The sequence below is a fragment of the Mesitornis unicolor genome, unplaced genomic scaffold (assembly GCF_000695765.1).
Source record: "Mesitornis unicolor isolate BGI_N332 unplaced genomic scaffold, ASM69576v1 scaffold11513, whole genome shotgun sequence".
Classification (NCBI taxonomy): Eukaryota; Metazoa; Chordata; class Aves; order Mesitornithiformes; family Mesitornithidae; genus Mesitornis; species Mesitornis unicolor.
Genome location: NW_010175347.1, coordinates 35,237 through 60,676, shown reverse-complemented (window position 1 = coordinate 60,676; position 25,440 = coordinate 35,237). Strand labels below are relative to the sequence as shown.

The 25,440-nt window shown below is 36.2% G+C and overlaps 1 protein-coding gene across 1 annotated transcript in view; it reads right to left on the bottom strand.

Moving 5' to 3' along the window:
• The window catches only part of NBEAL1 (neurobeachin-like 1), a gene marked incomplete at both ends in the record, with an annotated part of 55,769 nt that overhangs the window by 13,374 nt on the left and 16,955 nt on the right, over positions 1-25,440 (bottom strand). The window contains 21 exons of the mRNA XM_010181353.1: positions 116-244; positions 2,562-2,715; positions 3,085-3,260; positions 3,787-4,365; positions 5,337-5,425; positions 5,704-5,863; positions 6,230-6,388; positions 6,974-7,127; positions 7,879-7,981; positions 8,078-8,237; positions 8,638-8,771; positions 9,764-9,932; positions 12,018-12,107; positions 12,538-12,623; positions 13,542-13,845; positions 15,065-15,184; positions 15,788-15,920; positions 20,100-20,680; positions 20,784-20,882; positions 22,367-22,450; positions 23,863-23,949. Coding sequence (XP_010179655.1) covers positions 116-244; positions 2,562-2,715; positions 3,085-3,260; positions 3,787-4,365; positions 5,337-5,425; positions 5,704-5,863; positions 6,230-6,388; positions 6,974-7,127; positions 7,879-7,981; positions 8,078-8,237; positions 8,638-8,771; positions 9,764-9,932; positions 12,018-12,107; positions 12,538-12,623; positions 13,542-13,845; positions 15,065-15,184; positions 15,788-15,920; positions 20,100-20,680; positions 20,784-20,882; positions 22,367-22,450; positions 23,863-23,949 — 3,750 coding nt within the window. The remainder of the gene's footprint in view (positions 1-115; positions 245-2,561; positions 2,716-3,084; positions 3,261-3,786; positions 4,366-5,336; positions 5,426-5,703; positions 5,864-6,229; positions 6,389-6,973; positions 7,128-7,878; positions 7,982-8,077; positions 8,238-8,637; positions 8,772-9,763; positions 9,933-12,017; positions 12,108-12,537; positions 12,624-13,541; positions 13,846-15,064; positions 15,185-15,787; positions 15,921-20,099; positions 20,681-20,783; positions 20,883-22,366; positions 22,451-23,862; positions 23,950-25,440) is intronic.

Sequence of the window (25,440 nt, the reverse complement as noted above, 5' to 3'; positions counted from 1 at the left end):
ATGAAGGATTGCCATCTGTTTGCTCACTGGTATGAGTAACTCCCCCATAAACCACAACAGTTAGATCAAACATGCATGTAAAACACAGTACCACTTGCAGGAATTTGCAACAAACCTGTAAATTATCTTGTGCAATGAATCCAAGGAGCAATTGGACTTGCACCTGTGAGAGCCTGATTGCTTCTAGGCCAGTAGAGTACCAGACTGACAGGCTATCCATGAGAGTCACTAGTTCCTCCAAGAGCTAGTGCAAAAACAGAAGATTTGCATGAAATAAAATTAACAACAGCTACTCCAGCTGGAGACATAACAACTTCTAAGAGCTGAAGAAGAGGTCACATTCACACTTCTAACTTATCCAAACCCAGAAAATTAGTCCAGAACACTGCCGTTAAATCAGTAATTTGAAACAATTCCTGATTACAAGAATCTATCTAGCCCAGTATTTTAATTCAAGTATCTCCCCTGAATAAACCCAAAACCAGCATATAGTATATATGCTTATGTTTTTCCTATATTTTAACTGCAGTAAATGCCATTTCTTTAGAAAAGTTAGAGACTCAATGAGCAGGATTACGACGACTGAAGAGACACCATTAAATATAGCACAGGTTCCATACCAACTCGCAATTTCTGGATTCAGTATATATAGGATTTCATTTCATTCTTTTCCTTTGTATTTTCAATTATTTGAGTGTAATACTAATATAATTTACCAGCAATGGCAATATGCACAGTGCTCTGAGAAGGAAAACAAAACTTCTTTCATGAATATCTGATTTATTGAAATGCTTGGAACTTCAGAACAACTATTAATGTCTTTAAAAAATAATTTTAAAAAAGTTAGGAGGTACTCCTTTCCATCAGTATTTTGATACTAGAAGTGACACAAACCTTCTGAAAGGTACATATTCACAAGGCAAGAGACACATTTGACACATGTTTGCTTACAACTAATAGACCTTGATGCATTCCCATATAAATTACTCAAATGTAAAATCATTCTTTTGTTAAGGCCCAGGATCACATGAATGCTTCTGTGGCAGACTGAAAGCTGTTCTCCTTAGACTACTGTGGTGCTTTAAATTCTCCCCAGGCACAGTAGAAGATAAATTATGGAAGTATTGTTATTTTCAATTCATAGTTGGCAATAATTACAACTCTCATTGCTCCAAAGTTGAGATCTCATTTCTAATCAGCTTTCTCAAAGCTAGATCACAACAAAAGACAAAGCATTTTTCAAGAGGAGATTTTTAAAAACAAACAATTACAAGCTTTAAGATTAAGGTATGTTTATTTATGAGCAGTCATTTTGGAGAACAGCTTAGGAATTACTGTGTTGATGACTTAACATTGCATTTCTTTTCCAAAAGAAGTAGCCTTTAAAAAACCCTTGTAGAGGAGTTTCTTCAGCAACAAGGGCATGTTGCAATGTGGGGTATTGTGAACAATCCAGGCTTTGAGAAAGACCCTGTGTCCAAGGAAGGTTTGGGGAACGAGAAACTAAGTATCAAAGGAAGGTCCGGAACTGAGGAAATAGGTAACAAAGACACAGTGAGAAAGAAAACTAAAGCAAAGATATAGAGAAACCACAAGGCTTGCAAAAACCAAAGCGTGCTGTGAGCGATATAACTAACCAATCATTATAAGAGGCGTTATGCGAATAGTTGAACCAATAATATTATGCCGCATGTATTCCTCTGTAATATATAAATATGCCTGTGTTTGACAATAAAGTAGAAGCATTCACCATACTCCTATGGAGACTGTGTTTGTATTCTGGAGCTCCCCTAACCCTTCAAACCCTGATTTTTGAGGATTTATCATGATATAAAGATGGTTTCCATGTAATACCTCTCCCCTTTAGCCTCAGAAAATGGAAAAGCAATGACAACACAGACAGAAGGAAGCAAGACCACTCCCACAAATTACATAAATGTTGAGGCAAATTATGAGTGTCTACAACACACAAATCAAGAAGGCATGGGAAATGGCCAGATAACAGAAAGCTTCTTTACCTTACTATTTATTGTCTTTGCCAGTCATTTTTTCCTTAGACCTCATGTTTCTGACTCTGATATATAAAATTGAGTTATTTGAATATATATGCACAAAATCATGTTGAGACTTCAATATGGGTCAAAGCCCAGAAGTGACATTTCTCAGCTGGCAACTGAGAGCATAGTTTTGTCTGCTCCTTTATCCAGGATGCACATGATGAGTCATACATGCTGATAAACAGTGCAAAATCTGCTTAGGCTACAACTGACATTGTTTCATTACCTTCTACATTTTCTAAATATTTCTCCAGTCTGAAGAGACTTGGATTTTCAATCCACAGGCCTAATTAATTTATAAAATTAACTACATTCCCTGTAGTAAGTAAACTTTTTTTTTTTCCTCACTAAGGGGCAATCTAATCCATTCCATTATGAATCCTTACTCTGGAATATCTATAGCTTAAAAACATACGCCTAGAAGGGATAACAGTTTCCAAGCTGACAACTTTTTCATTACTACTTTAGCCTATACACAGTACTTCCATTATGCAGTTACTGTACCTTTTCTGTCCATAAATTTGAATTAACTAGTCCTTCTGCCTGCAGGAAATCTTGTACGATTAGCAAGAGCTTGAAGGCATTTTCAGCATGCGTAGGGAGAGCTTTTGAATCTCTGTTATCAGTGACCGACCATTCTAACATCTTCTCCAGCAACCTGCATGGAAAACAAAATCCCAGAGTAATTATTACATGTTCCAAGTGTAAGTGGCTTAAAAAAAATCCAATTAAGTATTTAACTGAATCTCTCACTCTGCAGTGACGTAACTGCTGTCTTCTCAATAAGCCAATGAAGTAAAGAGATTTTAAGAAGCTCATGAAACGAGCGATACAGAGTTTCAAAACCTTATGGTCACATGACACTATTAAATAAGTAGCAGAATATACTTTTGAGAATATGTAAAGAGAGAGCAAAGAAAAGTACATCCTGTTGGGAAACACCCATCCCTTCCCAGCATCACTAATACCCCTTACTTCTCCCGCTTCCTCTCAAAAGGGATGAAATAATCCATCTTTGAACACTCACTTGAGTTTTATTTCATCAGAAGGTCGCAGCAACTCATTAGCTATCCCCAGCTTGGTGAGTGCAGAAAACACCTGTCCTCTTTCAATCCAAGCAGCATCATCAGATTTTTCAATGCCTTTCCACATTATACACAGTAGGATGTCTGTAAGTAACTGTATGAGTTCATTATCACCTCCCTACAAAAGAAGATAAATATTTACAGTCCTTCTAGCGTAGAAAATCTTCAAAATGTTTCTCATCCATCACAAACCCTTTGCTTGCATATTTCAGTGTTTTTAAAATTCTGCAGTCTGAAGTCCAATAGCTAAATACACAATAACATAAACATAAGAGACTATGGCTTGCTTGTATATGTTGTTCTGTATCATTATTTCAAACCGACCCTTAGCTACCCTTATTTTTTTTTCACAGCAAGCCTGCTCCATGCCTCCTTTCAATGCTAAAGGATGTTAAAATATAGAAGGGGTGGGTAGTTTGTAGCTTTTTGCTTGTTTGGTGGTGGTTTGTTTTTTTTAACTAGACAACCAAAAAAGAAGACACATTACAAAAGGAACTAGAGAAGAGCTATATTGTTTGCTTTTCTGTTGGAAGATGGGAGGGGGAAAAAAAGACACTAATTATCCATCACAGAAATCACCAAAGAGATAAACACAAATTGCAGACATTAGGAGAAATTAACCACACAGGGAGTGAATTACTTACTCCTTGGTTTTCAAATAAAGAAAGATCAGCAGTGAAGTCCGTATCACTTAAAATGCCCAGTTCTTTGTCAGGCTGCCCAGAGAATGGTTTTGTGTTCTCTATAGGTGATGGTGTGCTGGGCTGGCTCTCTGCCATCTGATTCACACTGTCAGCCAATTCGTAAGAGTCAACACTGGACAGATCTAAACTCAAATGTGAAGGATTAGTGTGCCACAATTCTTCTCGGTCCTCCGACCTAAAAGTCATCTCTGCTGTGGATGCATCTTCCAGCGGCATGACAGAGAAATGAGCGGGGACATCCAGGAATTTGTTGTCTTCTAAGCTCCACTGATCAAACAGACCATTAACAGATGCAAAGCTGCCAGTTTTGTCTCCCTCTGTCTGATGTTGATGCTTCTGAAGCTCTTCAGCAGAAGGCTTTTTTTCCTCTTCCCTTGAGCAATCAGCTCTGTTCTCTTTAAAGCCAATCTGGACCTCTGAGTTTTCTTTCAGGAACAGTCTAATCAAAGTGTCCTGCCAGCCCAGCTGCTGAGAAATCTGTAGTGCTGCATCCAATTGGGAATGCAAAAGGTGCAAAACCTAAGGATAGGAAAAGATATCTCATATACCTACACATTAATTTTAGCTTGTAACTGCATTCATTCTAGCTTTTCAATTAGACATTTTATGATCTTGCAGCTCTTTTGTCCTCCTTTTTTCTTTATAACCTTGTAAACGAGCCATAGTCAGTCAATAATTATAAGTAAACAAGCCACAAAATATTTTTTAAGAAGGGAAAGGAGAAAAAAAAGCTCTCATATTTCAGCCGCTCTTCTGCAAACATTTCTGCAAAAGCCAGTTATCACAACAAATAATCCTATTCAGACACTAGTCTACAAAAACAAACAAACAAAAAACTACACACACACAAAAAAACAAAACACAGAAAATCTAGAACAGGAAATATGCTTGATTAGGAACTATTTAATAGATAAAATTAAGACAGCTGCAGTATTAATAGCTTACCAATAGTGTATATTATCAGTCCACTTTTTTAACTTTGAGAAACCTTAATAGACAATATACTGTCTCACAGCTACATTCAGTGCTACTAATTCCAGTGACAAAAGCCACACAGAAGTCAGGTTAGGAAAAAGTCACTGCTGCTTCCCTATCTCTTCCACACATCCAGAATTACTCTTGTGAACCGTGATTTGTTTTATCAAAATAACATATTAAGAATACAAACTAAACTTTGATCATGATCTTAAGCATCCTTTGAGAAAACTCAGTAAATTCAAAGAGTCTATTACCTCTAACCTGTAGAAAATCCAATATATTTGACAGTCATGACAGAGGCTTTGCTTTTTGTTTTTGTTTTTAAAAGAACTTGAATACATATAACTCAACATTAAGCGACAGATGAGCTTCATTTTCAACATACATCACTGCTAAAGAAAGCAGTAGGAACAAATACTGCCACTGTGTCTCAAAGAAATAATTAAAATATCACACTGTACAGCCCATGGGCTTAAAGAACAGTATTCCAGTTTCAAATAAAGACAACTAACCTTTCTACAGATAACCACTCTCATATTTATATCTGATCTATGAGCCAGATGCACTACAGCTATGAGATCTTTATAATTCACAGCAGGATCTGTAGGGAGGAAAGAAAAAAACAATACAAATTATATCATGCAAAAGAATGTAACAGCTAAATATTAAAAACTGCCCAGGAGGTCACCTCTACACTCAGGGGTAGTAAATGAAAGAAACTTCATGGAACTACGAAAACATTAGCCAAGACTAATGAGAACTTCAAATAGAACTTCTCTGTAAGGTAACAGCTCTGGTTTCCCTGAAAGAAAAACACACATATGTTTGCATCTGAGCAGCAGAAGTTTACTAGTGGTAGACACAACACTCGCCAATTACCTGCATACAGAACCTGGTTAAGAAGGTTCTTAATAAGAGAAACAGTAACTAATGATTCATTCAGAAGGAGTCCCAGTCCAGAGTATCCCACTTCTCTGAGTCTCATACGGTGCTTACTACGTTCATAAACTTTAGTACATTTCAGCATCTTTTCCAAAATCTGCAAGAAGTACACACAAATGCAAAATAAACATAAAGGAGCATCCAGACCCCTTAAACTCAACTGTGTATCATAGAACATGCTGGTCCACTGTTTTCAAAGTTTATTTTGTAAACTAACTCAAACAACACAGACTTACTTAATTTTTTTAATATCCCAATACTTTATTTCAAAACAACACCAATTCTCCTATGACTATGGCAGTAAACAATAACATGCAGCTAACATAACAGCAGAGAGTACAAAAAATTAAAACTTGGATGATTAATATCTTTGCAGTTACATACACTTCTGCAGTCAGACCATTGAAAAATCCAAATTTATCTTCAACTGATTAATTTAAGAACATATAATTCAATTCATTACCTTGAACACAAGTTCTCTAAGCCTGTCAGAGTATCTTTGATGCAGTAACAAAGCGTAAAGGATATCAGCATTCCCTGGTTCAAAAAGCAATAAAAAAAGCTGATCTGAGGTTGGGCTGGAATGAAGTAGGCTGAAGACAATATCCAGAATTCCACAGAGCTGCAAAACGAAGACAACTAAGTTAATCCACAGTTCATTCAGACTCAATGCTTTGTTTCGGGAAATTTTCTTGGCTTTTAAATTTTACCATTTGCTTGTTAGAAAATAGACATTTTTCTGCTCAATATTATTTCATTTAATTTTTTTAATACATTCTTTCTATATATAGAACACCCTTTCAAAACGTAATTTGAGCTACAAAGCAAGTTCAAGTTCTGTCTACAAAACAAACTGTATCATTACAACTTCTGATCAGCTGAAGTCCAATTCATTTGGTTTTATAAACTAAGAGAACTTTTCAAATGGCAGTATTGCACATCATGTGCTTTCTGCCCGCTTCAGGAGAAAAAAGAAAAAAAAACCAGTAAAATATGGCCACCTGCAGAGCACTCTGTCAAGTTTCCAGTGTGCTTCTATAACCTGCCTCAGCTACATCTAACCATGCATCAAGTAACACTTTGCTTGTGGTCTTTTTATTTTTTATTACCCACTCTTAATCACACAAGACACAAGATTGCTGAACAACAAAGAAGCAAAATCAAAACATGTACAGTTTAAACTATTAATTTATGCCACACTGGATACCTGCTCCTCTTCACTGATGGCAGCTATATATCCTACAATGCTCTGTATTTCTTCATGTGTTCCACCTTTGCTCAGGAAATATTTGATCAGTCCATAGAGGGACATCCGTATTGTTCTGAGGTCATCAGGAGCCAAATCACTGTCTTTACAGCCACTCCTATACACCAACAGACAGGAAAAGCAACCCAAGGAAGTTCCTCATGACTCATCAACAACAATTTGATTGTGCTAGTTTTGCAATTTTTCATCTACCCAGATACTGTGGCACCAGCTATCCATTTTTACTGAAGTAAGGCAACTTTATCATAATAAGCAATAGTAGATCAGACTTACCAAGTCTGTAAAAGTTTTGAAATCTAGATGTACTGATCTGGATACAGATCAAGATTTCAGGTTCCCCCTCCCACCCTCTAAAGGAAATAACAAGGTCTGTAGCAAATCTTCCTCAATGACATAACTACGTTCATAAACCAATATAAATCACCAAGACGGAAAGCAAAAATTTTAAATTCCTAAAAAAGTCCCACTTCAAACTCTACATGAATATAAAAGAACAAAACAGCTTAAAATGATAAACACCCTTTTCAAAATGGTAATGATCTATGACTTAATTTGCATTGTTGGTAAGCAAGTCCTTCAGTTTTGTAATTTTAATGAGTTTTCCACGCATTTCTAGTGTAATTGACATTAATTTTATATAAACCTATCAAAAAGACTGAAGTCAAGGAAAAGTAGTAAGTCAAGTGTAAAAAAAAAAGTAACGCAATTATGAAAATTAAATCAACCACCAAAAGTCAACCTGTAGTTTTATTTATTTTTTTTCTCACTGGAATGATGGCAAAACAAACCAAGAAACCAAGAGCCACATAAAATAAATGAGGAGTTAAAAGAGGTAAAACTCATACCCATAATAAATCCTCAGTGTGTCTAGAAGAAATTGCACGCCATATTTCTTTCTAAAAAGTCTTCTGCTGTCTTTGATGATTGTAGAAAGATATTGTATATGTCCTACAATAAAAAGTTTTCTATTAGAACCTAGATAAAGATTTATGTCAAGTGAAGAGAATTGTGACTTTGCACAGTTGCCCAAGTCCAAGAGCTCACCAATTCTGAAGGGGAAGTCCCCACTGTTCCAAATACTGAAGTCAAAAAGTAAATGTTGATACATTTGTTGCAAAAGCTGCAGGTTCTTTTCTACTGACACTTGTTCTATCAACAACTGTACAGCCATCAGTACATTCACATCCATTAAGTTGCTTGGTACCTTTCAAAATAACAACAGGTGTTAGCAGTCAAAATACTGAATACCCTAATAAATTTCTCTTTTTAAATAAAATTTTGAGATTCTTTTATCTTCTACAGCAATGTCTGACTCCAATAAAGCAATAAGAAACACAAAATCAGTCTAGATGAAGAATCATACAACACAATAACTGTAATAAAAAAGCAGCACATGAAAAAATACAAAACACTGTGTTTCACTTTGCAGATCAAGACAAACTTCTCACACCTTTTTGTTTTCAGAAACACAAGGAAAAAAAAGCATGTACTAAGGAGACACCTTTAAAGACCTTCACATCCTGGCCAAAATAAGAACATTTCAAAGTACTCAGGACCTCATCCATAACATTCATTACTAAAGGGCATTTCTCAAATTTGCTCACCTTTTTTAACAAGGCTCCTAGGGTGGCAACTCCATGGGAGTGAATAAGATTTTCTTGATTAACATCATGTCTCTGAATAAAATGTTTTATCGTCAAGATGAAAGTTGCAATAATGTTCTTCTCCAGGCGTGCTTCTGCAAAACAGAACAATGGTAGCAAAAGCCTCATGGTTTATTTTTGGACCACTAGATAAAAGTAGAGGGAAAGAAGTAAAATCAAGCATATTCTTCACTGTTTCCTGAATTCCTTGACCCCTTTTCTGTTTATTCTCTAGTTATAAGCTGTCTCTAGATTTTTCCACTGCAGAGACATAGTCATTCCATGCCTCTCCAGAAAAAAGCTACTCCAGTCCTGACTTCAGTTGTTCAATCCATCTGGCTGTATGTTACAAACTTTTCTTTCTGTTCCAATCTTTCACATATGCTACAGTTATTCTCCCTCTCTAGTTGCAGACTAACACTTTCTAGCCATGACATGCAAACAATTAAGAGACAAAGAGATTTTTTTTTTACTTTACTCCACTATTTCACATTTGAAACAAAAAAAATTTGCAAGGTCTAATTTCCAAGTGGCTTCTGTTAAGATGAAAGCTTTCTTTCAATTTTTTTTTTTTTTTTAATACTAAAATCCATGTGTGGAAGAGGTAGGAGTCTGAATGTTTTCTTAAAAAAATAAAAGTGTGGCTGACTGCTGAACAGTACTGTTCTGATGCTGCAAAGTCTTTATGTGGCAGTCTGATCCAGCACTCAAGTTGTAGGAAAGCTCCTCCTATTAATATTAGTAGGCTTTGCATCAAACATAATTTCTCAAAATAATCAGAACAAACTTTTTGGAACAGAAGTTTTAAAATTGCATACTTTTACACTAATGCAATAGTAAATCATGAAAATAAAAATAATGCTATAAAATATAGCTATATTTGAAATATGTTACTAAGTTAATTTTACATAGTGCCAAACTTATGGTATTCCATATCCACAACATATCTAGGAACAGAAAGAGCCTTTCAGATATACACAGGTACTCTGGAAAAGCCAGCACATAATAAAATGGCTTTTTGTCATTCACAGGAAGACCTTTAAAAATAAAGGTTTAAAATTATGTCAGTTCAACTGTACTTTCCTACCTGATGCTTTTGTGGATGACAATACCACCCAGTCCCCCTCAACAGGAGTAACTAGTTCTGCAGGTAGAGTTTCCCCCTCAGACTTCTCAGGCATCTGTCCACCAAGAAAACTGATCTGCTCCAGCAATGGAAACAACACATTTACTCCACCAATACAGTTGATCATATCCTAAACCAAGAAGAGGAGAAGGAAAAACATCACCATACATAAAATTCACTAAATTACATAACAGAAATCTACACCAAATACAAAGAGCCTGGCTTGTCTCTAGCCAATGTTTACTAAGGTGAACTTAAAGTTGAACAACTAAATTAAGAAAGTTTTTAAAATCTGCACAATTTATCAAGATTTCTATGTTTGTTGAGCAAAATGAGAGGTTCCACAGACCTGCAGTTTTTGGAAACACAAATCAATTTAAAGTTGAAAAACTGAATTTGTCTAAACGACAAGACAGCAGTAACTGCAGCTCCTTCTAGGCGGTACCTATCGCCTCATGAGTTTTTTTCCTCACTCTAGTCCTTCTCAAGAGGGTGCTAAACTCTATCATGTTTGTTTCTCTTAAAACTTGTAAAATATAAATAAAATAAAATTACAATATGAAACTAGAGATATAACCACTCCTCACCTGTTGTTCTTGCCACCACTGGGTGAAGCAAACAAACTGTAGTATTTTCAAACTATTTATATCATAGCAAAATTTTCTTAACATTTATCTCCACAAGTCAGCATATGCAAGTGCAGCTCCAGCAACACTTCCTTAATAATGAGTTTGTTAGAACAGTTGATTGTTCAGTGTTCTTAAAAAAATAAAGCAGCTTATATTTACTTGTTCGTAAGATTATGTATTCTACTGACAAGTTTTCTGTACTCAGACTTTGGATTTTATTTTTTCCTCAAAAGTTAAGAGTCCTTTATGAAAGATTCTACCTATAAAACAGAATTGGATATATTCTAAATTTAAAAGAAGTAAATCCTTATTCACATCATTGTTTCTGGATCAAACTCTGATGCTGCAAGTAACTTGTTTTCCTCATGCGCAGAGCTAAGCTTGACTTTGATTTCTGATATTAATGTGTTAGATATCAGAGAACAAATAAGCACACAGGTACGCAAAGTTATTTATTAAGCTGGTGTGCATTTCATGGACTCTTCCTCCTTTCCATGAACTAGCAAGTAGAAGATCATTCGCTATTTTAAACAGAAAACATCTAATGGAAGCGTAACTTGCCTAAATGGTATTCTGTTTGCGGAGCACTAAAAACCTAAACCACCAATCTAAATCTCGTTGGCAGTGCTGAGTTAACAAAATAGTGAGTTTTAATTCTATAGTATAAAGTCAGATTTGACTGTCAGTGACTAAGAAATTAACTGATTAACCAGAAGGACATAAAGACTCTGTGTTGGTTAAGAAAACAAACAAAAATCCAAAATACAGTTTATCTACAATAGAATGTTTGAACAGGAATCTAAAAACAGGTTTAGCCAGAAAACATTACATTTCAAGTTCCAATACTAGTATAGCAGTAGTGCTGTGATTACAACTGCTAGCAAAAGTTAAATAAAGATTATCTGCATAGCCTGTAAGAATCAGATATCTCAGTGTATCCAACAACAAGGTAAAAAGATATTGGACAATTAGTGTATAGTGGAGATAAAAAAATACCTTTATTGAATATTTGGTGTTTCTCTGAAATGAGGCTTTTGGACTGTGAGATCATATAGTCCCACCAACCCCAAACCAAAAGATAATTAGATTAACTTATCTCTTTAAAAAAATGCTAGATTATTGTAATATTTAAACTCCACACCTTGTTTTTTGCTGAAATTAGTAGGCAATTCAGTAACATTATTAAAAGACGATTAACGCAGCAAAAGTCACAAGCATTAAACGTAACCCTACTAATCTTAATACAGAGTTTAAGATGGCAAGAAAACCATGACAGAATCCCCTAAAGATGATAAAATGCTTTCAATACACAACATGTATTGGACACATTATGAAAAGGACTCAGCTACCAAAAAATATCTCAATGCATTATCTATGACATCAGGAGCAGTAGTACTTGAAAGTTCTCAATAAATGTAATACTACTCCAGCTACAGCATTAGCCCATTAATTCTCATTACAAAAACATGTTATGTGTGCTAAATGTTGTTCACATTATTATAACTTCTGGCATTTCAAAAGTTAGGTGAACTTATAGAAACTCTGTCATATTTACATCAGGTTCTGCTTCTTCAGTATGCACTTACCTTGATGTCCCAGTTCACAACTTTGTTTCCAGTTAGTCTTCCATGTAAAAGATTTGCGGACAGGTCAAGACAAATTGGATTTCTGCAGGCCTGTTAAAGAAATGAAGAGGCTCCATTATAATTTAGGAAACTAGTCACAGATCTTTGAACACATAAGATTTCTGAATGATGCATAATGTGTTCCAAGAAGTTGGTGCAATGGTGTTGAAGTACTGAAACAATCTGAAACTCCAGAAACATAATTTATGCTATATTAGATTTGACATTCACAATTGCACAAGATAATTCTGCCCTTTTGCCAAACAAGAACAAGATTTACTATCTCTGCACAAGGCTACAGTTAAGGAAAGCTCTCACTGCTCCTTATCTTCCCATAATTACCACAGCATAAAGCTAGCATGCTTTCTATGCTGTTCTATGAAACAGCAATAACAAAGCAAAAGAAAAAAAACAACCATCTAGAACATATTCTGAAATTACTGCACACTGTGTAACACAGAAATTATGTATTGTTTCATACCTTTGGTGTATAATGAAGCAGTACCTTACTGGGGAGATCTGCTACTTCAGCTTCTTGAGACTTCCATGGAGTTAAACAGTTTGGACCTATTAAAAAAGAGTATATATAATATTATACATTTATAACAGATATATTTAGGAGTCCACAGGATAGTAAGGTTGATCTTCACAAATTTTATACTACTACACTTTGTTGCAAAAACAAATAGGACACTCTGAACCATGCCTATTTGAGACATGCTTTGTAGTAACCACTATGACTTAAATAATTCATTCCATAGGGTCTGCTTAAAAAGAAATATGTTCTTGATAAAAAGCTAAACTACACAAAGATTTTTTTAATGTATTTAAACAGCTCTAATGTTTCTGTTTCTACAAATACCTATCTCATATTTGTCACCAATCTCTGTTATCAAACCCAAATGTCTAGAAGAGTAATCTTCAAGATACTTTTGTTTAGTAATACAAAAGACTTCCTTTAAATGACGGAAGTATTTTTATGCTAGTCTCTAACAACCTCAATTCACTATGAAACTTAATACGTTAACACTTTGAATGGTAAGACATAGCTTACCAGATTTTTTTTAATGAGCCCTTAATTGTTAATTGATTCTTGTGGAAAAATCCTGAAGAATAAATAGTGGCCTATCAAAACAAGGGCAATATTTTAAAGAGTCTCAACTGTAAACTTACACGTAGGCAAACAATAGCAAAAATTATGAACTAACAAGTTAAAATGCTATCTAACATTTTTATTTTGGCAGGTCTGTACATATCATAAACAGATGAGCTTATGCAAACGTAACATTTTAAATAAAACTTCATAAAATACTTAAAATCCCACTGTAAGCTTATTTGTTATAAGGCACTTTCACTTAGGTCAGCTCTGCAGCTCTTCTGGATTGTAATTTTGTCATTATGTGTCTGTGTAGAGCAAAGCTCAGTGCGGTCTTGTCCATAACTCATCCCTTTTATTTCACTAAAACCAGTACAATCACCACTCACCTGCTAAATATAATGCTTTCACCTGAGGAGGCTGTAGTGCTTCATGAAAGATGATAACAGATCCAAGTTGGCCCTCCAAAGATGTTGGACATCCCCATTCACTGTCCTGAGTCCCTGCTGAAATTATCTTTGTGATGAGCTCTGGTTTTCCAAGCATCCCACCCCAACTTCCTGTAGAGAGAATGCCCCCAAGTGATGTCCGGTGGGGCATAATAGGGGAGGAAAAAGGCGGGTCTGGTATCTGAGATGGAGGAGGAGTTGTTGTCCTTTGACCAGCTGAACCAATGCAGCAATAAGTAAAAGACTGGAGTGTCGCACATGGAAGAAAGAAAACAAAACACATAGTGTAAAATTTAATATTGTTTCACAGTTTACAAAGTAAACCTGAACACAAATCTGGCAAACCTGAACTAAATAAATTAACCCAAAAGCAAATTTCTGGCATGCCTGGAAAAGAAAAATCAGAATAGTAAGCCAAAAGAAAAAAAAAAAATATACTTTCCACAACAGCAGAGAATGACCTATCTCCAATTTGGTCACCTCAGCTCTTGTCTTACTTCTAGCAGGAGCAAAGCCAGGATGGATGGTGCTCCAGATAACCTGCTAAACATTCATCTTCTGGATTATAACTCAAAATACTAGCCCAGCATATCTCCTACTGTACATTTCTCGTATCAGTTATTCCACTCAAACAGATGCTCTTGTAGGAAGTTTACCCGCCCTACTTTTAGTTTCCTTTATATTCATAGTGCTTATTCTACAAATGGGTCAAAAGCCAGAGTTTTATCTTGCAATGGAAATTACATTTACTCTGATTTTTTAAGTGTTACACTGATTTTACTATGACTGTGTCCAATTTTAAATGTTTGCTCTACATATTTAACAAATATCATATTAGGACTTAGGAAAGAGGAAAGAATGTTCAGTGTTATAGCTCAGTTTAAATTCAATTTGTTCCACAAAAAAAATGGACAATGCTTAGAAAGAAAACATGACAGATTCATTTTGATGGCTAGTGTGGTTTTTTAAAATGTGCACATATTCAACATGGTTAGATGGACTGCATGTTTATTCAGATAAAGCAGGTATAGAATTAGCATATTAAGGAACACACAGAAAATACAGGTAAAAAAAGTTACTGCTGAAAACAGGGAATATTCCTCATCGCATGCTGTCACACCAATCCTACTGGCAGAGGTGTGATTTATTATGGCTTTCTCATCATAAATTATGTCAGTATGCTCAGGCAATTGTGTTTGGGAAAACCCCACAATCAAATTAAGCCAATCTGGGTTTTTCTGTTTCGTTTTTTTAAAGTGAGATGACTAGGTAAGTTATTTGGTTATGACAAGTTATGATTATACTTAAAATTGATACTCTGGACACTGTCCAAAGTAGAACAGAAGCTTACTAGCAATAGGCTAAGCTATCTTAAACTCTTACACAATTTCCAAATTCAAAATGCTAACTAGGTTATATGAGAGCTCATCACAAAAGGAATACGATTCAGAAGGTGAACTTACTTCATTCATGGCAGGGAATCGAAGTGGGGCAGAGGCCTTCTGCTGTCCATTGACGTAAATGTACACAAGGCTCTGACCAAAGGGCCTCTTTCCAGGCATGTGAACAATAGTTACATTGTGCTGGTTAAGCAATATAAAATAATTAAGTCACTATTAAAAAAGCAGTGAAATGACTGTATGGAAATATTTAACTTCATCTCTACCAATCTCCTGAGGAAACCACTTAAAACAAATCCAAAGCACCAACAAGAAGATAAGACAACCTATCAGCTGCTTCCATTTTAAAGCAGTTTACATGTAAACAAGTTTTTGAAGGGAAACAGATACAGCACTTTCATGATAATGCAAATCAGTCCATACGTATGAGAACAGTAAAGGGCAAGGCAAAATACAATAGCACATTTTATTCATTCCCATTGCACCATGGCCACCTATGCTTGTTATAACTGAATATACAAAAAGTATGCTAAAAAAAATTTCTAAGCACAATTCTGTAGTCAGCTTATCAATAACAAATGCCTAATAACATAAGCATAATTTAGCTCAATCAACCACTAATCCACACGGCAATTGCTTGCATTATTTGATATCAGATCTGCTCTTATGCAACAGATTATTTATATATGATAGAACAGACCATTTGTAAAACAACAACAAAAAACCCCTGACTTCTGAGCTAACAGTACTATCCTAAACAAAGTGTTTTTCAGTATGAAATCTTACCCAGAGAGAGTCAAAAAAACAATGATCAGGAAGCATCACTGTTGCATATTCCCTCTTCGTGCAAACTGCAACCACCAGTACCCCAGAGCATGTAATAAATGCTTCAAAACCCATACCACTTCCTGTAAAAAAGCTACAAAAAAAAGACAACAAAACACAAAATCAAGGACTTACTTCATCAAAACTCTTGGAAATCATCTAACAGTACATTTATTAAGGAAAGAACCAACTTCAGCTGTTTGACACTGGTCCAATATTATCTGAGTAGCTCTTACTTTCATTCAAAAGAAAAAAAAAATCAAGATGAAGAACTGCCTCATGGAATGGACCCCAAGGACACACAGGCCAAAAGATGATCTAGAAGGAATCACCAAATCATTTAGGTTGGAAAAGACCTTTAAGATCAAGTCCAACCATTAACCTAACACTGCAAAGTCCACTACTAAACCATGTACCTAAGCACCACATCTAAACGTCTTTTAATACCTCCAAGGATGGTGACTCCACCACTTCCCTGGGCAGCCTGTTCGAATGCTTGACAACCCTTTCAGTGAAAAGAATTTTCCTAATATCTAATCTAAAACTCCCCTGGTGCAACTTGAGGCCATTTCCTCTCCTCCTATCGCTTAAGAGAAGGGACCTACACCCATCTTGCTACAATCTCCTTGCAGGTAGTTGTTGAGAGCCATAAGGTCTCTCCTCAGCATCCTTTTCTCCAGGCTAAACAACCCCAGGTTCCCTCAGTCCCTCATAAGGCTTGTGCTCTAAACCCTTCACCACCTTCACTGCTCTTCTCTGGACACACTCCAGCACCTCAATATCTTTCTTGTAGTGAGGGGCCCAAAACTGAACACAGTATTTGAGGTGCAGCCTTACCAGTGCTCAGTACAGGAGGACAATCACTTCCCTACTCCTGCTGGTCACACTATTTGTGATAGAAGCCAGGATACTATGGGTCTTCTTGGACACCTGGGCCCACTGCTGCCTCATATTCAGTCGTTGACCAATATCTCCAAGTTCTTTTCCAATGGGTAGCTATCCAGTCACTCACCCCAAAGCGTGTAGCACTGCATGGGATTGTTGTGACAGAAGCACAGGACCAGCACTTGGGCCTTGTTGAAGCTCATACAATTGGCCTCAGCCCATCAATTCAGCCTGTCCAGATCCCTCTGCAGAGCCTTCCTACCCAAGCTCTCAAAGAAGCTTGTAGCCATCCATCTTTTAAATGGAAACGTAACCTTGATCCCAACAAGCAATGCTTCAGTTTCACCCACGTTAAGCTGATTCTGTTAAAGCACTGCCTTCTGTAGTCTCTGGAATCTACAATATTGTAATAAAGAAGAGACTTGCCTGCAAGCTATGTTGTTTTCTATCAATTAATTTGAGTCCATCAGTCCCTGGAAAAGCTGCCAATATTTTGCATGCAGATTTGTGACATTACTGTCACAGTCTGTAGATAAGTTTTCTTCATTTCCCTTGTTTCAAGTCATAGCATTGTATACAGAGATTTAATTTATTTAACAGACCAAAACAGCACATGGAATAACTTCTAGAAAATGCAGAAAGCTTGATCTTTAATTTTATAGACAAATCTGCATTAATACTGTTCAATGAGACAATGTGTCATTCATGATTTTTTTTTAATACATGTCTATCAGCAAGAATCTTACTTTAGTGCAAAATGTAAACGTAGTTTCTTCATTCACATAATGAAGAAAATCAGCTGAAAGGAGCTACCTATAAACAAGCCCTGCAAGCACAGGTTTGCCTTGAGAAACCTTTCATTTTTTAAACACTTGAATACAAAAAATTATACATAAACTGTGAACTGCTATCAAAACCTGCTACACAACCTTAGGCATCATTATTCCAAGTGGATGCATTAACTACTGTACTATCAAATATCTGCATCTATCAATACAAAACACAAATACACACAGAGCATGAATACTATAGACAACCTCAATAGATGTAAGCTGCCTTACAATTTAGCACTGTAAAACATAGCTGGATCAATTTTTAATTCTTTTCATTCAGTTGTGTGCTTAACATTTCAATCCAAAACAGGAATTTTAAACATTTCCTCTATTTTGTATTAATTTCAGTGTACTACTGTTTTAGCTTCCCAAAACAACTGAGTTGGCCAAAAAGTAACTGAGGTTTTTTTTTTTTAACAGATGGACACACACGTCTTGAAATGTAACTAATATAATTTTAAACTGCAAATTCATTATGTAACTTGACAGCTGATAGTTAAAGCTTGTTTTAGAAAGCTTGTTTATTTCATTAACAATTATTTATTTGCCATCAATTTCAAAATGGAACATCAAAAAGAACATTTCTGTCATATTTTGCTGCATCACTTCCAAAAAGGAAAAAAGGTTGTGCAAGCTCATACAAGCTGTGTGATGTGTATGATGAAGATGTCTTAAAACTACAGCACTGTCAGAACTGGTTTAGTAAACTTCATTCTGGAGATTTTTATGTTAAAGATGCACCATGCTCAGGAAGGCCCATCAAAACTGATAAAGACAAAATAAAGGCATTGACCGAAATCAATTGGCATTTAATGACACGAGAGATTGCTGATAAACTTAACACAATGAAATCAAGTGTTGAAAAACATTTAAAACAACTTGGATACATTAGGAAGCTTGGTATTTGGGTACCACAGGAGCTCAAAGAAATTAATCTCACTAAGTGTGTTGACATCTGTGATTGTCTCTTGAAAGGTGAAGAAAACGATCCATTTTTGAAACTTATGATAACAGGCAATGACAAATGGATCATCTACAACAATGACGAACTAAAAAGATTATGGCGCAAGCATGATAAACCAGCTCAAAGCACTTCAAAAGCAGACATTCACCAAAAGAAGGTGATGCTGTCAGTCTGGTGAGATTTCAAAGGTGGTGTGTATTTTGCATTGCTTACAAGGAACCAAAATATTCATTTGGACATGTAGTGTTATCAACTGGATAAATTAAATGACACCATCAAACAGAAGCATCTAGAACTGGTGAATCCCAAAGGTGTTGCGTTTCTCCACGGTAACACTAGATCACATACAAGTTTGGTCACTTGTCAAAAATTGCTGCAGTTTATATGGAATGTGTTACCGCATCCACCATATTCACCAGACCTGGCACTACCAGACTACCATTTGTTTTGTTCTTTAGAAAACACCATGAATGGTAAAACCTTCATTGCTGATGAGGATAGCAAATTGTTCTTGGAACTGTTTTTTGCTGAAGAAGTGAGCGTGAAATCATAAAGTTGCCTGAAAGATGTTAAAAGCTAACTGAACAAAATGGACACTGTACTGCTTAATACACTTTGTTTTCTATAAGAAATATGCCTTTCATTTACCCACAAAAAGACCACAATTACTTTTTGTCAAACCCAGTAGAATAATGTCTTCAAAATTGTACATAAAATTATAGAAAATCAGTCAGCTATTGGAATAATAGCATCACATTGAAATCCAATTACAGCTTTTTTACTTTGTAATGCAACTCCACCCCAGTTTTCTAGAACCAGTCTACCTAAGATCTTTAGTGGGACACACTGACAAACTCTGGAAACACTGCTGTGCCAGCTCATCACATGGCAACCTTCATCAGGACTGTGCTATTCAGATACATAGGACAGCCACAAGTGGACTCCACCTGCCACCACGGTTATTAATAAACAGAAGTAACACTCTAAGACACTGGGGTTTGGAAATTACTAATTCTGTTAAAACAAGGATTACATTCTTCAACATCTCCCGACCTTGAAACTGCAGTGCAGTAAAATGGACTGAAGGGATCGAGAGATTCTTCAACTATTATTCCCCCATTCTGCATTTTGTTTGCTGCTGAATACTAGTACGCAGAAAGATAAATTATACCCAGAATCATCCATGTCAATGTCTGCTATTTAGACAATCGAAGGTGGCCTTTTCATTATGCTTTCATATAGAAAACAGATTTCATTACCTTTACAAGAAACAGCGGCTTCTTGATCTTGTTCTCCTCTGGTGTGGGGTAATGGTTTTTGGTTTTGTTTTTTGGTTTGTTTGTTTAAGCTATGAACCTTAAAACAATTTGAAGTTACGGATACTGGAACTGTAGACAAGAAATATTATAATGTGCTAATTTCTGTAACACAGCTTGGCTTTGGAGACACATGAAACTGCTCCCTTGCACAAACTAAGCACTACATATTGCATTCTATGATGATAAGCAGAAATACATGTCATATGGTACCATATGCCACAGGGAACAGATGACCTAGATTTGTACTGCTGAAGAATTCATAGTAACTATACCTATAGAGTTGCTTCCTCTTGCCACTTTTGCTAGTTGTGCTAGGGTCCACCTGGTCCTGGTCAAGGCAGAGCCAAGCGTTGAAAGAAAATGCAGAGCCAGGCCACTTATGAATTGATGGAACAGCAATTCCAGCCATGCTGTGGTACAAGTTGAAATACTGCAAGGCACTAGCCATGCCCTGCTTCCGGGCCATTGCTAGAATGGCTCGCATCACTGGAACAACATAAGGGTGAGCTCGTTTTGGTTCCTCAGTTCTCAGCAGCCGTATTAGTTGAAGCAGTTCTTCTGAGCCCATGGACTGGCTCCCCAAAGAGCCCAGAAGGGCAATCAGGTTCTCTGCACAAGTACAATGGAGCACAGAGTGGGAATGCAGTGTCTCAATGATACGGATGACCATGTTCGCATTGACGCACGCGGCACGACTCTGTCTGTTAATACAGCAGATTCGCCTCAACCAATTTGAGATGAAAATCTGCAGGTCATGTGATTCTAGTTCTGGAAGCCACTGGATAAGCAGCAATAAGGGCTGAACATTACTAATGCCTAGCAGCCCAACAGCCATGTGGTCACCTTCAACAGCCTGAAAAACAGCAGAGAACTCAGACATGAAACACAATACAATAGGGCTAAAATACTGTTGAAAAGATGTAAGCATTTTAGCATTCACAGTAAGCACATCTCACCATATTCATGAGTTCTTCCAGCAATTCCCGTGAGGGTTGACCCAGTGATTTTAGTACCTCATATATGTGTGCATAACCAATTCTCTCCTTGAAGACCTCCTGAGGATAAAAATACCAGTCTCACTAACAAAGTGACAAAAACTGCTAATCTACTGCAGCAGGTTCTAATTTAACACAACATTAGACATAGAACACAAGAATGTTTTACAAGCTCTTATATCTTTTTGATAATATGTCCATTGTACCATCTCTAGCATGCTGCAGATGAGAAGTATCTCACTGCAGTCTGTAAAGAAACAAATAAAAGATCAAAGTTATGTTTTCATAATTACCTTTACAAGAATTGCTTTGGCATAATAAAAGTGTTTAATCCATGACAAAATACTAATAGCTTTGTTTTTTAATGCAAACTATAGCATGAAATGAAGTGATTACAATGAGATTTAGAAGTGGTCAGATATTGATTTTTGAGTGAAAGATTTTCCTAGATCAGCTTAATTAAAAACCACCCATTCTAAATCCTTCAAAAATTAGAAAAGTGTTCCAAGGAAATTTTTCTGAAAAGAAACCGATTTTACATGAGAAGGAAAAAAAAAAAATCAAACAGCAAAATCCAAACTGTAGCATCCATTTATGGTTCAGCTAACAAACAGCCAGCACATAATACAGAATGGATACTCTTCTCCTGGCTGTATTCTGCACTGAAATTAAGGAGCTTTTTTTTTTTTTCTTTAAAGGATTAATCTGTCAGTAGAAGTGAGACGATTGCTTAAGTAAATATTGAAAGACAAATTACATATGTTGCAGTGGAAGTACAATTGAAAACTTTACTGCCCCTTGTGAATCACAGCCAGTCTTTACCTCCAATATACAACTCTTTCCAGCCCCTCCAGTCAGTGGAGAAATAAGCTCTCTGAGTGATGCTCTGGAGGAGCATAAATGACCCTGCTGTTTCTCATTCAGACTGTACTGCAAGTAGCAACCAAATCAGATTACTCCCACTCTTCCTTTAGCCTCCACTGTGCAGCTACATCCCCTTCTCTGTGCCAAGACTAGGGAATCATTCAACCACAGGTTAAAGAATCTAATGAACTCAATCTCAGAATAAATACATGATTCTTCTGTGGGCTTAGCTTCCAGTCAGATTCACAAACTAATCACAACGTATGCATCTATCAAACTGCAAGAATAACTACCAAGGAAGAGCAAGAGAACAGCAAGATCACCATTTGGACAGCAACACTGTCTGGTTAGTTTAAAGCCATGATAAAACCATAACACAAACTCCACCTTGAAAATTCCTGCAAATACCCATTAATTCTACCCCGCATATTCATGGGACAAGTAACAGTGTACTCCGTTACGAAGGTTCCAACTCTGATCTTCCAGTTCTGACAAAAGGACATCTCAGTGTCCAGCCATTAGACCCATAAAAAGGGATAAGAGATGCTAATCAGCTATTCCTCTCTGGCAGGAACATGTGACCACAATCTCCTCATCTTTATTAGCAAGATTTATCAAGATACTGTGATAAAAACACTAACTGGAAACAAGATCCAAGACCTCTGCATATATACTGTTACCTTAGCAGCTGGAGACTTGTGCATTACTGCTGTGAGGGCTTGAATGGTTGACACTGCCAAGCAGTCTAGGTGTCCCTGCAACACCTGAAAGTAGCAGGTACAGAAGTTACATACAAATGCACAAAGTCAATTCAACTCCAAAATCTATACTGTGTCCTCCTGCTAGGAGGGAAACCAAGAGTTTGCTAACACGCTTCAAAAATCATGTCCCCACCAGTCAAGATTTCATAACTCCAAGGCCTACAAGGAATTACAGAACAGCAGAGAACTAGCCACATACTTCAAGAGGAGAGAAGCATTCACAACACACATTGCACTCAAATACTCTGATGGACAAACAGGTAGATTTTCCTCATGCGGCAAATGGACAACCTCAAGAGGGAGGGAAGAAAACAAATTGGGAAACCTCTCACAGTGCACGTGTGTGCCGCTGGGCAATCTGGCATCTGCGGTTCATATAAAGTGCCTTCTTTTCTATCCAAGTGTCTACACGCCAATGCAACACACACACAGAAGTAGTCACAGTAAGGTGGCTGCCTCATCCATAGCCTCATTGTATTGATCAACATCTCTTTTTTCCAAATGAAGTAATCTTTTGAGGGTTTTTTCCAATAATTATTGTTTATATTGATATTTCTATGGTGGTTTTAAGGACAAAATGTTGGAATGCTATTTTGCATCCATCAGTAAAACTAATTAGCAAAACTGTGCAAACAAACAACTGTTCCATCACCTCTGAAATATTATATGCATAGCAGACATTTTGAAAATGAAATGTCAAAAATCAGAAGATGGTGTTAGATGTGAAGAAACATTTACCTATGGTTAGTGTTGTACTGAGTTTCTAAAAAAGTCAAAGCTATTAGAATCACAATTTGTAGATTACCATACCCTGTATCTAGCATTTCTTTACATTTTTAATCAGAACAAAAAACTCTACTATAAAATTAATACAACAATTTACATTTGAAACTTTGCACAATATTTTGGGAAAATTAAAGTAACAGGCTATTCCTACCTCCCTGATTCAGCCTGTCCATTGTTTAGTGAACATCTGTTCTTGATGACAAGTACAGAATCAGGACATCAAATACAACCACTGAGAATCACAAACAAGGCCCCAGAATCCCAAACACCACAGTACTGAGACAAAGACGCAAAAAAGAGGAAAAGGAGGAGGGAGGAAAAATCACCACCAGGTCGATAGAATTTATTTGTATTCCATTCATGTACTTCACCTTTTCCTTAAAGGAAGCATAACTGAGGCTCAATCTATTGCAAATATCTGCAATTTGAAGCAGACTAATAGAACTGAATTCTATCTGTTATTCAGAAAAAATATTTTCCAGAGACAAGAAATACTGATAAGTACAGCAACACAAGTTTATCTTGCTGCAGAAGGTTTAAAGAGTATGGTTAAGGTGAAGCACAGGAATCAATTTTCCTGTGATTGTGTCTTGACTTCAATTGAAGCAAAATACAGGTTAGGTAGGTACCTGGTCCTCATTAATTTCTGTCAGTAATTTGTTGGCAAGGTCTTTCTCACTCTTGTCTGCCACTTTATTGTTAGCATTTAAAAACAGCTGTTAGAAACAGAGACAAGAATAATGGAAATAATTGCATTAAACAGTTACATGCAGCCAAATCTGTGGAGGCTGCCTTGGATTTGAATTTCACATACAATTTAAGGGGGAAAAAAGAAAAAAAAAAAAAAGGAGTTCTCACACTGGTGAGACACAGTTTTCCATTAATGTTAGCCTTCTGTTCATTTCTACAATACTAAAGATTACATTGTACTTTTGCTAAATAGCAATAGCTTTTTTCCTCCCCCAGAATTAAATTAAAATATGTAATTGCTGAGACAAGGAAACATATCCATCTGGAATTTATACTGATCACTGGCTTAACAAATGTGATTTCATTTACAATATGCAACATGACAGGAGGTTCTCAGAAATTTACTTGTAAGAAATAAAGATGACAGTGGAGCATTAACAAAGAAATAGATAGAGATATTTCACCATTTTCCACTTCTGTTCATCCTAGGTGAAGTCTGAAGATACCTAGACAGAATATTTTAATCTTCAAACAGCAACAGCAGATGAATTTCTGAGGCAGACAATCTTTAGGACAAGAAGAAGGGTAAAATATATCTGCCCTCCTCCTAAGAGTCAGACAGACTGTAAACAGCTTTAAATCAAACATACACCTATACTGCAGCTTCAGCTAAGAAACTGCTCTGTGTATAGTAGCTAGATTCCTTAGAGCAGCCCCAGTTTTAAAAGTCCCTTCAAAAAAACAACAAAAAACGTCCCATGTTTTAATGGGTAAAAACTAAGCATCATCTTTGGTTTTTTTTCTTCTCTCTCTCATACATTTTGTTCCACTATTTGCTAGGCAGTCTCTCTGAAGAGGAACAGCCTGCGAGATCAACTTCCATAGGGCAAACAGAAGGACAACACTCAAGATACTACTTTGACTTACATCAGTGTGAAAACACATAGTTAGAAACAAGTCATTTTGAAAGGTACATCACGGTCAAAAGCTCTTAACGTTAAAATAACTACAAAGTGCCTCAGCAGGTAATAACAAGTGGAAATAAGAACAGTAAACAGAAGCAAATATAGACATACACAAAAAAACCAACACAGAAAAAAACACATCGAAATTTTCAAATGGGTTATCTCAACTCTGATAATACATGTAAAATGGAAAAATAATTTTTATTTCTATTATAATGTCCATATAGTGTAATTCTTCTATTTAAAAGCTGATCAGAATTTATTTTTTTTTAACCAAGCATAATGCTAGAGGTCATTGTGCTTTGCTCACAGTGAGACCTCTAAGAGTTTAACAGATAAGTTTAACAGATAAGTTTAACAGATAAACAGATAAGATTCCGAACCAACCAAGAAGCTTCTTAAATGAATCTCGGTATAGAATAAGCACCTCCTTATACCTCTGAAGTACAGTCCCTCTTTTTGGATGTGAGAGGTAAAAAGCAACATTCAGATCATCAAAAGTTAACTGAGCAGTTTTGAAAAGTTTTTATGCAGATCTCTAATCCTAGAGCA